We start from the raw sequence: 16246 nt of genomic DNA on the forward strand, positions 1-16246 counted from the left end.
TTGCAATGTAGCGCATGGCTGCGCCGTACCTTTCGGCCATTGGCATATCGCTGCCACCGGGGCTGGCTGCTCACAAGATGATTTCAATAATGCACGAGTACACACCCTGCCGATCCTTTCATGCAGGTAACTATGCATGGCCAAAGTTTCCGCAAAGCTGCCTCCCGACTTCAGCAGTACTCCGGAACCCGAGATTCGCACGTCATAGCATTCAATACTTATGTGGAAGGGCCGCCTTACCATATTTTGTTAATCATTCGCAGGGCGCCAGACCGCAGAGGATCAGCGCGCGTGGTGTGTGGTCTGGGCCCTGCAGTAGCCACCTTCGGCACCAAGGCGCTTCTTTTACCAGGAGTATGCAACGCCCACGGGCCCAGTCACATACGAGCGACGACACATTGAGATACACGACAATACAAAACGCTGTGCTGATTGCAGTTCCCAAGTACAGCTGTTTTAATGACCATGCGCCGGTTAAGTTCCTCACCTTCCCCGATAGATGCCAGAGCCCCGGGCGGCATTTGCAGGGCTACTTGCCTGAAGGCCGCTGTACGGGACTCTTCGCCCAATAGCGATGGACGAAGCAGGGTCTGCAGATTGCAACAACCCAAATGCCCCTGGACGATTTACGAAGTTGCTCTCCTGTATCCGTGGTGCTGTGGCGGCGGCGGCCACCGCGCGCACACTCGCACTCGGCTCCCCACCACCGACCGCCACCTGATCTCCAGTGTTGCCACGGCCCGGCATGTTGAGCGAGTTGAAATCCGGCGGCAGCGACACAGGGCTGCTCCCCAAATTCCTCAAGCCGTGAAGGTTCGCAGCGGCAGAAGCAGCGTTTAATGACACTGCCGGCTGCGGCACAGGCAATGGACCCGCTGGAACGCCCGCATGATATGTGGCCACCCGCCGCTGCACAGCTGCGACACTGCTGTGGTTCGGTGCCCGCCACGGCCCCGGAAGGGACACCATACTCGCAGACTGATGACCCGAATTCGGGCCAACCGAGCCTGGGTTCTGCGGCTGAACGTAGTTGGTGCGCCATGGCGCGGCATCAAAGGCAATCGCCTCCCCGCGCACCGAAGATACACCACTGTACGGGCTTCGGACCCATGGCCGCCCATGCACCTGTAAGCCGGGCCCCCCGCCGTGCCTGGTGAACGGCGGCGGCGGTGCCGTCAGTAAGGTCACCGTGGGCACGTTGCGGTTCCTGTGGGCGGTGTCCGCTCGCACGGGTTGCACTCGGCCGCCACCAGTGGATATGAGGCCCACTCCAAGCAGAGCCACAGCTGCAAGGAGCAGCACCCCACCTGCAGCGAGGCCGACTACAGCGCCCACCGCTGCCGAGCCGCACAGCGTCCCGAAACTGAACTTATTGGCACAGCTGTCCTGCGCTGTTGATGAAGGCACACCGGAGGGCGAGGGAGAAGCCGAGATGCCACCATTGCCATACACGGACTCCTGCAACGCCATGGTGACGGAGACCTACGGCAAGAAAGGCGCAAGTAAAATGGTGAAGGACAGATACCGGTACCATGGCATGCGTCGCAAGCGAGTCTGTCGGTCGTGGGGGGGGGGATGCGATGGATGGCAGTGGGGGCACGAGCGTAAATGAAAAGGGAGCATGAACAACAACGCCGTGAATAGCTGGAACATTAACTGCTTGTGCTCAGTCCCGGCTCGCTGGTCTGTTAACGGCAGGGGCAAAGTTTCAAATGGCGCTAATGGATGTAAATGGAGCAATGACTGCCTCGTCCTGCAGGTACATCGCTGCGGCTGCTGACGCGACTGATGCAAAGCAAGTACCTTCCACCCGGCTCGGCTACAACTCACCTTGTCTGGCGGCAGACCCATGGCTGTGGCGACGCCCTGCGCCACGCGCCCACTGTCCACGACAAGGGGAATGGAGGATGCTGCCCGGGGAAAGGAAGGAACGCAGATGGATACGTGGTGGCCGGATGCAAATTGTTGGCGTGTTTTTGCGGTGGTTTGTTAGGACGGACCTTAACATCCGGCTTGGTGGACTGGGTCGGGGCTCCAAAGAGCACAAGTTCTCGCTGTATGAACGAAAACCATACCCAGATTCCGGGAATATTATGTAGGCATCTGGTTTCGGGGTAGGCTTTGGCACCATTCATCATTTTTCGTCAACCGGCACGTCACGCAGGTGCATTGCCACAGCGGGGCTCGCCCATTATGTTGTCCAGGTAGGCTTTAAGAAAGACTTCAATACGGTGCCGAAAGAGTTGCGTTGGCTGAGGTTAGAGGAGAGGGGTTTCGTGGCCCTCTCCTGCAAGCCAATTATATATGAACGATAACATGATAGGAAAGCCTTTTGAGTCCAAACAAGGCTTTAAGCAGGGATGCCCTCTTAGTTGTTCGGGTTGTTTGTCCAAATCCGTGCGGATATGGCAGAAGAGAAGGACGCACGAAGCGGGGCGTCGAGCTTTGATGCAACTGCATCGGCCGGCAAATCGGCGTTAGGGGAAAACTTGCAGATGATTGGGCGTCCAAGCTGTTTCACTTTTTGGGGAGGGTACATTTTCATATGTGGGATTGATTACCCGCTGGGTTTACGGACGATAATAGCAAGGCACCGGATCTGCACGTTTTGAAGCTCCAAGCCGTGGAAGACGAAAAAGATATACTTTTGGACTGTCCAGCATATAGACATGCAGATTTCCTGTCGGGCTTCGGGTGGATTAGGCTACGAAGCATGTGATGGTAGCGGATGGCCAGTAAAAGTTGGCGAATTTTATCCACAGTATCTGGCTAAGGCGGGTCTCAAATAGCAGCCGCACTGCTATGCGTTTTTACGACATCTACCTATTTGAAAAGCCTTCAGCTGGCCCTTGGGTCTCCGGCTCGTATGGGCCCGCAACATCTTTGCAAGGTAACGCAACTCATGTGCAACACACACAGTACTGTCACTCAGCCCGTGACAACACTCACTGGTAGAAGTGGATGCCGAGGGCTCATTGGCTACAACGACTTGCAGCTGCGCCGAGATGGCTATGTCAGAAGGCGACGGTGGTGCTATCCTGCCCACGTTGCTGATGTTGACCTGTGAATGCGAAGCACAGATGGCAGAGTGTCGTTTATAAGAAATAGCAGGTTGACTGACACTGGGTCCAAAATGCGCTGCCGTCGCTCTGCAGCCAGCACAACACCCTAGTCAACAGAATGGCTTACCGCTCCAGACATCATGACCTGCATGATGGTCTCCTGGGGGCCAAATGAAAGGTGCAGGCAGGGGGGATCAGGAACGTCAGAGCAGGCATCAGTGCCACAGGCTAGGACTGAACCTGTTGCCCGCTGCATTGCGAATACGTTGTGCCCCAGCGGGATTGAGCACTGCAAATGCGCCACGCGGACCTACGACATCTATAGGATAAACGGAAACTACGTCTGCGCCTTTCGAAAATGGCCTGCGCAAACGTATGGCTGGCATTTCTAGGTGGCAAATCACGGGTTCTATATTAGGTTTCAATGTCACATAATTGAAACCTGGCGTGCCTAATATAGAACCCGTGATTTGCCATCTAGAAATTTAGGTTAGAGGCCTGATGGCGAGTGATAGTGACTCCAGCTGACCGCTGCAGGAGTTTAGATGGCGGATAAGGTCAAAAATATGCCCAGGACGAGCCCTTCAAAAAGAGGGAAGGATCAGCCGCAGCGCATCGAACCTGCTTTGTCGTGTCCTTGTACCCAATGATAGCCGCAACGTAGCCCGTACAGCCTTTGTCCGAAGCTACCACCGACAGTGTGCGAAGCGGTAGCGAAGGAAAGACCCACTCCGTGGCAGTGCTGGCGTTGATGCAGTTTGCGGTGACAAGGCTGGCGGGCCAGGGCAAAGCGGGAATAGCAGGGCTCACGCCTTTGCACATGATCGAGCGCAATTGGCCGATGATATGGGCAAGGGTTGGGCGGCTTCAACGGTACCCCACCCACGAACCCACTGGGCGAACCCAAGTTCAGACGGCGATGCATTGTAATCACTGACGCAACCGCCCCCGGTGTCGCGGCCGATCTTCGCCAGCTACTAGACGAGAATACGGTCAGATCATGACGAACGAATATCTCCAGGTTTGCTGCTCAATGGTCACCCCGAGCGGCCAGCACATTGACCGACTAAGCACCTTTCCCATGCTGCACCCGCGAGCTTGAGGACAGTCCGTGTACAGATTGCGTGTTTCCTAATACAAACCTCCGCAGTAGCCTACCTGCAATTCTGGAGTGAAGCCATGGCACACAAACTAGTTGCCATTGCAGACGCGATGGCCGGTGTACAGGGGGTGCACTGCGCCTGGGTCTGGTTGGCCAGGGGAGGGGGTCTCGAGGAGGTTAGGGGTGAAGTCGCACCTAGCGCTGCCTGCGACAGCCGCCTGCCTCCGGTGGCACCTCCAGCAGTCCCTGCGGTGCCTTCCAGGCGATAAATGGTGCCCAGGAAGGCGGCCACGACGGTTGTCGTGATGGATGCGCCGCTGACGCCCAGGGACTTGCCGATGTTGCTTGAAATCGCCTGCGAGATGAGGACAGGAAAGGCAGTTCCTTGGTTCACAAGGGTTCGTCAAGTGCTAGGCCTGGCGCACGGGAAGACAGATGCTAAAGAGTTAAACAAATACCGTGAGGAAACACGAATCGAAAAGCAGAGAACGGAACTCTCGCACCCTTACATACCAAGTCCCTTAACGGTGATGCGTGAACGTGAAGCGACAAGTGACAGGGAAGAAGAGCCAGGCAAGGACGGACAGCGCAAACGCCCTACCTGCAGCCGAGCCGAAGAGGGCAGCCCAGGCACCCAAGCTCTCATCACGGATTGGAAGCCCACCGGCAGGATTTGCGATGGAGGAGAAGGGGGACTAGGAGCCGGAACCGGTGCAACTAATGGAACAGGCGGGTTTTGCGCTGGGCTCGGCGCGAAGGAAAATAAGGGCGAGCTCGGTTCAGATGGTAACGGGGACGCAGGGGATAATGCAATGCTGGGTGGGAAGTCAGGGATTTGAGGTGGAGAAATAGACGCGCCGGGAAGAAGAGAAGGTGACTGCGGATATGCTGGCGAGGGTTGTGCTGGATCCGGTACTCTTGAGTCTGGTGAAAGCAATTGCAGTGGCACTGAGGGGGGAGACGTTGGGCTAGGAGGAGGAAGCTGCGGTGGTTGGGCGGGCGATTCCAACACAAGTGTAGGTTCGGATTGCGGAGGTGGCGCCCAAGGTAAAGAAAGCGCTGGCGAAACAAACTCAGAAGGTAGCAGAGGCAAAAAGGGTGTAGGGCTGGGCGGCGAAGGATTGGGTGATGGCGGCTGTGGGCTAGGCGGCTGCAGTGGCGGCGTAGGGCTGGGCGGCGTAGGATTGGGTGATGGCGGCTGTGGACTAGGCGGCTGCAGTGGCGGTGTAGGGCTGGGCGGCGAAGGATTGGGTGATGGCGGCTGTGGACTAGGCGGCTGCAGTGGCGGCGTAGGGCTTGATGGCGAAGGATTGGGTGATGGCGGCTGTGGGCTAGGCGGCTGCAGTGGCGGTGTAGGGCTGGGCGGCGAAGGATTGGGTGATGGCGGCTGTGGGCTAGGCGGCTGCAGTGGCGGTGTAGGGCTGGGCGGCGAAGGATTGGGTGATGGCGGCTGTGGGCTAGGCGGCTGCAGTGGCGGTGTAGGGCTGGGCGGCGAAGGATTGGGTGATGGCGGCTGTGGGCTAGGCGGCTGCAGTGGCGGCGTAGGGCTGGGCGGCGAAGGATTGGGTGATGGCGGCTGTGGACTAGGCGGCTGCAGTGGCGGTGTAGGGCTGGGCGGCGAAGGATTCGGTGATGGCGGCTGTGGGCTAGGCGGCTGCAGTGGCGGTGTAGGGCTGGGTGGCGAAGGATTGGGTGATGGCGGCTGTGGGCTAGGCGGCTGCAGTGGCGGCGTAGGGCTGGGCGGCGAAGGATTGGGTGATGGCGGCTGTGGACTAGGCGGCTGCAGTGGCGGTGTAGGGCTGGGCGGCGAAGGATTCGGTGATGGCGGCTGTGGACTAGGCGGCTGCAGTGGCGGTGTAGGGCTGGGCGGCGAAGGATTGGGTGATGGCGGCTGTGGGCTAGGCGGCTGCAGTGGCGGCGTAGGGCTGGGTGGCGAAGGATTGGGTGATGGCGGCTGTGGGCTAGGCGGCTGCAGTGGCGGTGTAGGGCTGGGCGGCGAAGGATTGGGTGATGGCGGCTGTGGACTAGGCGGCTGCAGTGGCGGTGTAGGGCTGGGTGGCGAAGGATTGGGTGATGGCGGCTGTGGACTAGGCGGCTGCAGTGGCGGTGTAGGGCTGGGCGGCGAAGGATTGGGTGATGGCGGCTGTGGACTAGGCGGCTGCAGTGGCGGTGTAGGGCTGGGTGGCGAAGGATTGGGTGATGGCGGCTGTGGACTAGGCGGCTGCAGTGGCGGTGTAGGGCTGGGTGGCGAAGGATTGGGTGATGGCGGCTGTGGACTAGGCGGCTGCAGTGGCGGTGTAGGGCTGGGCGGCGAAGGATTGGGTGATGGCGGCTGTGGGCTAGGCGGCTGCAGTGGCGGTGTAGGGCTGGGCGGCGAAGGATTGGGTGATGGCGGCTGTGGACTAGGCGGCTGCAGTGGCGGTGTAGGGCTGGGCGGCGAAGGATTGGGTGATGGCGGCTGTGGACTAGGCGGCTGCAGTGGCGGTGTAGGGCTGGGTGGCGAAGGATTGGGTGATGGCGGCTGTGGACTAGGCGGCTGCAGTGGCGGTGTAGGGCTGGGTGGCGTAGGATTGGGTGATGGCGGCTGTGGGCTAGGCGGCTGCAGTGGCGGTGTAGGGCTGGGCGGCGAAGGATTGGGTGACGGCGGCTGTGGACTAGGCGGCTGCAGTGGCGGTGTAGGGCTGGGCGGCGAAGGATTCGGTGATGGCGGCTGTGGGCTAGGCGGCTGCAGTGGCGGTGTAGGGCTGGGCGGCGAAGGATTCGGTGATGGCGGCTGTGGACTAGGCGGCTGCAGTGGCGGTGTAGGGCTGGGCGGCGAAGGATTGGGTGATGGCGGCTGTGGGCTAGGCGGCTGCAGTGGCGGTGTAGGGCTGGGTGGCGAAGGATTGGGTGATGGCGGCTGTGGACTAGGCGGCTGCAGTGGCGGTGTAGCGTTGACTGTATTCAGAGGATCTGATGGGCCCTGGGTTAGGGATGGCGGCCACCATTGATCTCCGGAATTCTGGTGCGAGGCTGGGCTGGAGGGAACTTCAGATACTAGAAGATTTCTGCTGGTCAGTGTTCGCAATGGCTTTGTCCTCCCATGTAATCCTGTCCTACGACCCTCGTGGAGAACGCGGATTAAAAAAGACTCGCTCGCTGTATAGACCTGCTCTTGAGCACTTGTGCCTGTAAGGGTAGCAGTGCAAATGCTGTGCGTAAGGATAGTGAGGAAGGCAATAGTGGTGAATATCTGCACGTTGGCCATAGCTGTCTTTCGAGGGCCGAATGCGTTCCGGGTGCAGCTGTCGGGACGACAGGGTCGCGTAGCCTGGATTGGTAATTTCGCCACTGCTGACTTCGGTTCGCCTGACGTTTGCTGGGCATGGTTCGATTTCGATGGCCTTTTTCGAAATTGCATGCTCTTCATGAACCCAGGTTGCCCTCCTGCGATAGCAATCCAAGGGAGGAAACGAATATCTTAAGAATAACGATTTCCCATGTTCTCGGACCAGGGCGGGCAGATTTGCGGAATAGAGCTTTCAGTAAGTGAGGAGTTGTTTCGATCAGAACACGCTTTATGTCGCTGCTTGACGGGCTGTCCAGCGTTCTTGCTTGTGCAGGTTAGTTTCGTTCATACACATGGGAAGACCCCATACCGCACGCATCGGGACAGGAACTGTAAAGCTCTTGAGTGCCTTTACGCATTTATACTCGCCAATTAACACGGATGGGGCTTTGACAACCGCCACACTTTGTTTGAGCACACAGTGAGCACACTTTGACAACCTAAGTGCTCCACCTGCTGCCGGACGCAGGCTGGTCAGTCTGCCGTACCTTCAGGTTGTTTTCGATCCTGACGGTGCTGCTGCTGCACTCTTCGATTAAACGGGAGCGGAGAGTATTTAACGTCCTCGTGCGGCGTCATCTTTCCGAGTTGTTTGGCGGTGGCTCCTGCCAGCCCTGGAAAACGGGCCGTATATATCTGACGGGTAGCGAGGCATCTGTACTAGACAGAAAAAATGATATGCACCTATTCTTATGCACTTTCCCCGCGGTGAGCGCATTGGCCCCTATTGGAAAGGTCCCCGAAAACATGGTTCCGCGTGCAATATGTACATCGCGAAGTGTGGGGGCAGCACCCTGAAGAGGGTACTCACCCCAACGCTACTAGCCTATCGCACATGGTGCTTGTACGATCAGCTTGATTCCAGCTCGCATACGACTTCCGGGTTTAGGCTTGCTCGCTGGCTTATCCTCGCGGTCCAGATTCCCAAGGACAGAGACTTCCTTAAGGCGTCTCTTGCAATACTCCACTGTATGACTTGACCCGCTGGTGTGTTGCTGTATCTTGTCAATGGTCAATTATCAGCGTGTGTGCTCGTCAAAGTAATCTGTCCCGAACATGTAGCATTTTGATTTAATCATTTTCTCGTATATTTACTCAGAAATAGTTCGTCATTACCGTGCGTTCGTGTTGCTTGCTTGCGATATCTGCGTGAAAGTCAAACACAATATATGTCAGCTGCAGACTGTGTGGTCACGTAGAAACATCATAGGTCAAGTTAAAGTCACTACGATACCCGTCTGAATGGCATCATCATGGCAGGCTGGGACTCCTCGCGCTGTCGTACCTGACAAGATAGAGCGATGGAGACGAAGCAAGCATGACAAGCTTGATATTGGAAAGTGATTATGTATAGTAATAGTGTCACAGTTTAGATTTATTACGTTATTCGCAGACATACGTGCATCCATTAGCCTACAGGACGCCGCGTGGTGTTAGGGCCACGTCCTTTACCTACTCACAATGCAATGTTTTCAACCATTTATTTTGACCTGACTGGCTCCTTGCAAGCTTGCAACTCCAAGGTGTCAACACGTCAATTCATTCCGTTCGTTGGTTTACATCAGACTCATTTCTGCGGCAATCTTTATCAACCCTCCGTTTTCTGCGCGCGCGGCATTTTTGCTTCATAAATTAGCTGTCCAGACCGACGGGGGAAAATGTGTATGCTTCGATGTTACCGTTTTGGACGGGGCGTGAAAAAACGTTATGCGTGCGGTCCATGTTCACCTGGTGAGCTCTCCCAAGCTCACCAGGAAGCCATCCGTGGCATTTCCCATAATCTGTCTTAACGCCGGCCTACCCTGCTGCTCATTTAAACCTAAAAACTTCAAAAACCTATTCACGTGTTAGGCTAATCTTCCACCCGACGCTAAAGCCCATTACCCCTTCTCGCGGTTTGACATCAGCTAGATTACTACGGCGGCGGGCCTATTCGGCCATGGAACAGGACGGGGGATCCTTGTCCTATGGTCAGGATGTTTGAATGCAAGTGTATCCTTGGGGGTGGGCGGCCCCCGTGAAGCACCCTCGTATGGCCTCTACTGCCGTCTCGATATTTTTGCCCACATCAATAGATTGCTTTGGCTGCCATCGCTATCTTTCAGGGAAGTCCCCGTGGTGTCCATGTTGATATCTGGGCTCCTTGGCCGGCAAGGCTGGCAAGAACTGTATCGCGATACACATCTTGTTAAGGTACGCCGGCTACAACCCTGGCCCGTACAATTGTCGCGTTGACTCCGCAGGTCCGTGTCACATCATTTTAGCGTCGCGTCAAATTTACCGTCTTTCCTTTGGTTTGTGTCTGAGACTGTATGCGTGACATCCGCAACATACACACCTACCGGTGCTGTATTGTAAAAACAGCCAGCGACGACGGCGGCGCGGCCAATGTCGTCGTGTAAGGAAAGTCATTGTCGCAAATCATCCGATTGTTATTGTGGTTTCGTTGCCCTGAACTTGCGCTTGATGGCAAATCATCCAGGACAAGTTGACACATGGAGATCGCGCTTGTTTGTTTGCCGCATTTGCCGTAGTCATCCGCCTCCATGGCCCGCTTTGCATTAAGACTGCAAGGATGATTGCGCCCTTTCTCCAGTCTCGAGCAAAACCTAAAACCCTAAAACCCTGACACCGTACATGTTTAGGGCGGTTTCCGGTTAGGGCTTGTTTCCGCTTTCCGTGGTTGCGCTCTTCCTATCCCACAACTTCGGCAACCATCCCCTCGTGAGGATGGAAACGTTCCAACTCCTCTTAGCGGTCTCCTATCTCGACGCTGCGCCCTCCTCGAGCGGGAGTCCTAAGAGAACTGCTGCTCAAGCGCCGACCCAACGCCGACCTAAAAAACAACGATGATTATGCGTGCTGGACAACCCCAGCCACAGCCAGTAACACGTAATAGCCCTCTGCAACATCATCCGACCACAGCATGCATGGGCCTCTCCAGAACGCAACCCGGGCACCGGCCCTCCGCCAACCCCACGCCGCGCTGCTCCAGGCCGTTAATCAACCCCGCCCGCTCACCAGCCCGTAGCCCACACAGGCACAACCGCGTTCCCAGCGCTGCTGCCGTTCGCGCCAGGCCCTCTGCAGCGGACGCTGCCCTTGCCCTGTGCCCGTCCTCGCAGCCCCACCACGCGTCCTCCTGCCTAACGGCACTACCAGAAATACCCACCCAGAGCCCCGGTACGGAAAGACACAGACACCCTAGGGCGGGTCTCGCTCTGTCCAAGACCCTCACCAAGCGACTAAAGAGAGCCTCAATGCCCTCAGCGGCAGAGGACGACCCTGCCGTCAGTTCCGATCCTGCCGCGTCCCAGCCCGCAGCCGTGACCAGCTTGAGCGTCTCAACAGATGTCACTCGCACCAACGCCGCATCATTGCTGGGTCCTCCGGCCAAGCTTCCGTCCGCTACTGCCGTCGCCACGGCAGCTGCCCGCTCTACCGCTGCCGCAGATAGGATATCTTCTGGCACGCAGGACAACAGCTCAGCTGGATCGGCGACATGCAGCTCCAGGTGCCGTACATTGCAGGAGCGCCGCAGAATCTCGGGCAGTTCCTTCCGCAGCGGCTGCACGCCGCGTATGCCGCTGCCGGCGCCGCCACCCCTGCCGATGACTCCGTAGCTCAGTGCCGCCGGTGCCGCCGCCGTCCTGCCCGCTACACACACGATCAGCCGCACTTCCTCCAAATGCGCCAGCGCGGCGGCCAGCTGTTCCGCCGCAGGCTGTGTGTCGTGTCGCCCGGTGCTGGGCATTGGTCCACCCGGCGCGTTGCCGTACTGCAGGGTAAGTGAGAGGGTACGCAAAGAGGGACACACTACCGACCACCACGGCGCCACCGCTGACCCACCGCCATAGGCGGGGCTCTCCGCCTCCACCACCAGGGAACGGAGCCCGGGCAAAATTGCTGAGCCACCGCGCCAACCACTACTGGCGGCAGGAGCAGCTAGGGTAGTAGAGGTGCCAACCGGCATCGTTGGCCTCACAGCCACACCCGCCGCCACAACACCACCAATCCGAAGCGACGTCAGGTGTATCAGCGCAGAGAGGCATCTAAGCTGATTGCTTGTTGTGAGCAGCAGCTCCGGAACCTCTAGATGCTGCAATACATTGAGGGTGGGCAGCACCGCCAGCATCAGATCCGACTCGGAAGGTTGTGCCCAGCCTAACACCGCCGCCGGCGCCGCCGCCGTGTCACATACCGCCAACGGGCCACAGCTAAGCGAGGCCGACGGCGTGCCAAAGTCGCCGCAGCCGCCGCCAAGCCCGGACCCACCGAAGGAGCCCCCGAGGCCTGAGCTGCCGCCGGCGGCGGAAGACGTCAACATCGTGGCGGCGTGCTGTGGTGATGGCATGAGCCTCAGGCACAGGTGTTGCAGCCCGCTGTCACCGGTGACGCTGCCAGGCAAGGCGGCGCGCTCACAGCACTTACAGCAGGAGCAGGAGCCACTGGCCCTGCCAGCGGCGCCACCGGCGGCGACAGCAAGCAGCAGTCGTCGGTGATACGGCACGAAAGAAATCACCCGCAGCTCCAGCGACCTCAAATTCGCGCGAGCCAATGTATAGAAGCTCGCAACCATGCTATCCGTTTGCGCTGTGACAAGACTACAGCTTCCACAGCCTTCGTTAACAGCTGCTGGCACAAGGCCCTGCGGCTTTGGGGCACACACCGACACCGGCTGCTGCGGCGAGTAGCACATCCCGTACAACTGGTGGTGGTGGTGGTGGCAGAGGTGCTGCAGCGGGTGCTGACGCTCCTGCGAACACGGTGCTGTGCCGGCGTGGGCGGCCCAGCAGCAGCAAAATCCGTTGCCGCCAGCGGTTACAGCGGCGGTGTCCCGCTCATCCTCTTCGGTGTCCACCAGCCCTAAAACCAGGCGGGTCAGCTGCGTCAGCAGCCCAAGACTGACTCTACAGCCCGCGCTGAGTACAGAGCTGCGGCCCAGGTCCAACGCGAGGCTACGCAGGCGGGCACATGAGCGCAATGCACCCAGCGATGGCACTGCCGGGAGTGTGCTGTGTCCTGGCGAGGCTAACAAATGCAGTGATACCAGCGCGGGGAAGGAGGCGGCGATGGCGGCGATATCACGCTCTGACGGTCCCGGCAGGGGGTCCAGCAGAACTAGATGGGATAGCGAGGCCCTAGCGGCTGTGAAGGGCGCCAGCAGTGGGGCAAGCGGTGGGGAAAGGAAGGCCTTAGGCATAGCGGTGCAGCCGGCGTGTGGTGCGAGGACGAGGGCGTCCAGGTTGCGGAAGCGGCCGACAGTGGAGGCAGCAGCGGTTGCAGGGGTAAGGTGACCGGTCGGAGATGCTGTCGAGGCCAAGCTAGATGACGGATCCGGAGACGAGGCAGGCTCGGCCCCGCCGTCAGCTTTCGGTTCATGAAATCGGCTGCTGGCCGCACAAGCAGCTCGCTCGCGTGCGCGATCCACCGGGCGGCTTGCGCATAACAGTGTTTGGAGCACTTCTGTGGGCAGCTGCAAGCGAGGCGGTTGCGACGATAGCCGCTGGGCTGTGATACCGTTTGGCGCCGCCACGAGGGTTCGCAACAGGTCCGTGTCGATGCGGAGCCGTAAAGCGCGGCATGTTGCCCGAAGATTGCGGCGTGCCGCACAGGAGAGGCGGGACCACACAGCCTCGAGCACTAAAGCGGGGAAAGAGGCAAACCTCTCCATGGTACTGGGTAATTCCATGTCCTTAAGCGAATTTCGAAGAGATGCCGCTGCCTACTTGAGCAAGAACGCCAAGGGGAACAACGACCAATAACGTTTTAGGGTTCATCACGGGTAGCAGTCACGAATGAGTGGCCCAATTTTTGGTTGGCTAGTGACACTTAAAATTTATTTGAGGAACACTTTCATGATAAAGTAACTAGATGTATTTGAGGTCTTTAATACGCGTATTTCATTGATGTCATTTGCACCATGACCGGCTGCTGTTCGTCAACGTTTTACCACCGCCGTATAGTGATGCATGACTACAAAGTACAGAGATGACATAGAAGCATGAATTCGAGCTCTTACATGTAGGAAAATACAGGTAACCGTCGAATTAGGCAAAGTCCGTTGCACCGCTGGAGGAAACTTAGCGTCCGCATACAACACCCACTGCTGCACTCGCGCTTGCAATCTCACACCTCGCACATCGCGCAACCTCGCCGACTCCGTTCAAAGCAGCGAACCTGGCTAGCCATGGCGCGCAAATGGGTCGAATCCCTGTACACGTCTGCACGCCCCTCCAAACGTTATGTCAAATTCAGCCCTGGGAACAACGAAACTTGCCTAGATACCACGCATGCCTGTTTGCTACAAATCACGTCTTCCTTCGACGATCCCGCGCCAACATGAGTACGACCGCGGCGGTGGGCACACTTGTGAGGCGTGTCACCTCACCAAAACACATGGCATCGTGTATGTAACACTACTGGGCGGGAAAGCAAACAGCAGCTGACGATTAGGATGCCACTCAAAACGGAAACCAAATGCCACCAGCTAATCCTGAAGCTCGCTAGCACCCAACTGCCTAGACGGAACAAACATCCCGGTGGGCGACCCACATGGCAGCGAGGCACTTTCAAGGAGCACAGCAGCTGCACAGCCATCATGCGCTGCAACTTGTCCAATGCCGTTGTCCTCACCATGGCAGTCCACAGCCGCATCCAGCGCCTCAGCGGCTTTTGCAGCACTGCTGCCGTCCACCGTGTTGCCCAGTCCACGTGTCTTGCTGGGGTTAGGGGTGGGCGGAGGTGTCCGATCGATGAACCCCATCGGCTTCGCTACACCGATAAGTTCATCCATCACTTGCGCACACCTGCATGCAACCCTATCCTTGGCAAGGTCTGGAGCATCCGCGACTGTGATGGCCGCGCCTGGCTGATCTGCTGGCCCAGGCAACTCCCGCATGCGCTCCTCCAGCAATGTCCTTGCATTCACCACATCCGTGGTGAAGAAGGCCGGCGCGAAAGGTTCAACATCGCGTGATTCTGACGTAAATGAGGTGCCCAGCTCGTACTGCTGGCGGAATAGCTGGTGCGCGTCAAATTTTTCCTTCTGCTCTAACTGCGCAGCTGACTGCTCCCGTACGGCAGCAGCTGACCACAGTGCGTCCATTTCGCCCTGCAGCTCTTCGGCAGCAGATAGGAGCTTTTGCTGGACCTTCATAATATCCTCGTGTTGTTGTCGGAAGGCAGCTGCCTCGCCACGGTACCTGTCAGCCACCTTCTTCGTTTGCTCCCGCAGACTGTTGTACTGTGACCTCCTGACCAAGCATGTATGGACGTACAGGGTACGTACGCGGTAAAAAATAACATCACGTGGAAAATATGGTCGTACTCGGGTCACTCCAGGCAATCTGACCCGTGGGTCACAGGTAACAAAGAACCCCAAACAGGATCGCTACAGGCGAACGCATTCAGAAACTAGGAACTACGCACAACTGAATACGTGAAGTACTTAAGCCTTGGCCAGTCGTAAAATTGCCTAAAAATACAAACGTGCGTGTGTTGTTATGCCCAAGGAGGCCTTTGATGCCACGCACCCACCTCTTTAACACCGCTGATTGTTCACGCATGAAAACACTACCCCGACCCAGGCCCCAGTAACAAAGTTCCATACTGCCTTCCCGTCTGGCTGCAATGACTCGAATGGCGAAATAGCGGAATGTAACCTTGCATCCTTTACAATCTTCGTAACACTGTCCAACTGTGTACTTACAGTGAAGGGTGGGGCTGGGCCCCCAAAGCGTTGCAGACGTTGATGTAGGTCGTCTGACGACGCCGGAATAAATGCTGTGGCGCATTCATCCATGCGGTGACCGGCTCCCCAAGGAAATTCAGTAATGACCCCATCGTGGTTTCTAGGTCAATAGGAACCAGCCTTTCATCCCAACTGGTGTTATTCAACATTCTCCGCGTGGACACAAAACAGCCCCGGGATTCAGCACCCATGCCGACCCGACCATCACCTGCAAGCATGAATGGGCATGTGTTGCATGGTCTGCCCAGGATATTTAAATCAGGGTCAAGTGGTGCATGTTGGCGGGCGAAATGGCTTGCCCATATGTACAGAGAAACATGAAGCAGCATATATCATCAAGGGTTCACATCATCAGCAGGTTGGCCAAGGCACATGACTGGATCCTGGCCACTAATTAACTGACCTGCAGCCGTTGCACGTTCGTAGGTGGCACCGCCCTCCCTTAGCTGCATCTCCCGTAATCCAGCAGGGTTGCGCGCCGTTGACGGCTCAGCCACTATGGACGGCTCGGCATCACTGTCGACGGGGTTCAACTCATCCATGCTGTTGTCTTCGTCTTCGTCGTCTATTGCGCTGGCGCCCTGTCCTGTGGTGCACCTGCCGACTGAAGCAGCAGCCCCGAGACGAGCAGCACCTTCACCATGGCCAGCGGCATCCCCGCCAATGCCAGCAGCAACCCCACCAGCACCAGCTGCACCGCCGCCATAGCCAGTGCCTACCTGGCCATCACCAGGTACACCAGTCACAGGGCCAGCTGCACCGCCGCCATGGCCAGTGCCGATCCTGCCAGCACCAGTGGCACGCCCGCCAGCACCAGCAGTGCCCCCACCGCTTTGCATCCCTGCACTTCTCCTGGCGGCTGGTGCTGTTTGACGTCCCCTTTCCTCCACCCTTCCCGCCCCACCCCCTTGTATGTTGTCGTGTCCATCTTCAGGTGCACCCTCAGCAGCACCAGCAGCACCAGCAGCACCAGCGCTGCCAGCGAGCACGTCACCTTGCCC

General features: G+C 58.0%; 3 protein-coding genes across 3 annotated transcripts; all 3 read right to left on the reverse strand.

Annotated features, from left to right (window-relative positions):
- Nucleotides 1-483: 483 nt before the first annotated feature.
- On the reverse strand, nt 484-4810 carry VOLCADRAFT_94713 (uncharacterized protein; the record flags this gene model as incomplete). Its single annotated transcript, XM_002953934.1, has 8 exons — nt 484-1286; nt 1410-1482; nt 1831-1910; nt 2950-3061; nt 3190-3222; nt 3684-3834; nt 4221-4519; nt 4766-4810. 8 exons carry the CDS (start codon nt 4808-4810, stop codon nt 484-486), a joined length of 1596 nt encoding a protein of 531 aa, XP_002953980.1.
- Nucleotides 4811-6012: 1202 nt separating this feature from the next.
- Nucleotides 6013-6843, reverse strand: VOLCADRAFT_64300 (uncharacterized protein; the record flags this gene model as incomplete). Its single annotated transcript, XM_002953935.1, has 1 exon — nt 6013-6843. A coding segment is annotated over one exon (831 nt), but the record flags the coding sequence as incomplete, so codon positions are not given.
- A 1874-nt stretch (nt 6844-8717) lies between these two features.
- Nucleotides 8718-15951, reverse strand: VOLCADRAFT_94714 (uncharacterized protein; the record flags this gene model as incomplete). The annotated part of the gene is made up of 6 exons (XM_002953936.1): nt 8718-8777; nt 10731-13135; nt 14129-14748; nt 15204-15453; nt 15649-15741; nt 15843-15951. The coding sequence occupies 6 exons, from the start codon at nt 15949-15951 to the stop codon at nt 8718-8720; spliced, it is 3537 nt and encodes a 1178-aa protein (XP_002953982.1).
- Nucleotides 15952-16246: the final 295 nt, after the last annotated feature.

The sequence above is a fragment of the Volvox carteri genome (assembly GCF_000143455.1).
Source record: "Volvox carteri f. nagariensis unplaced genomic scaffold VOLCAscaffold_39, whole genome shotgun sequence".
NCBI classification, from domain to species: domain Eukaryota; kingdom Viridiplantae; phylum Chlorophyta; class Chlorophyceae; order Chlamydomonadales; family Volvocaceae; genus Volvox; species Volvox carteri.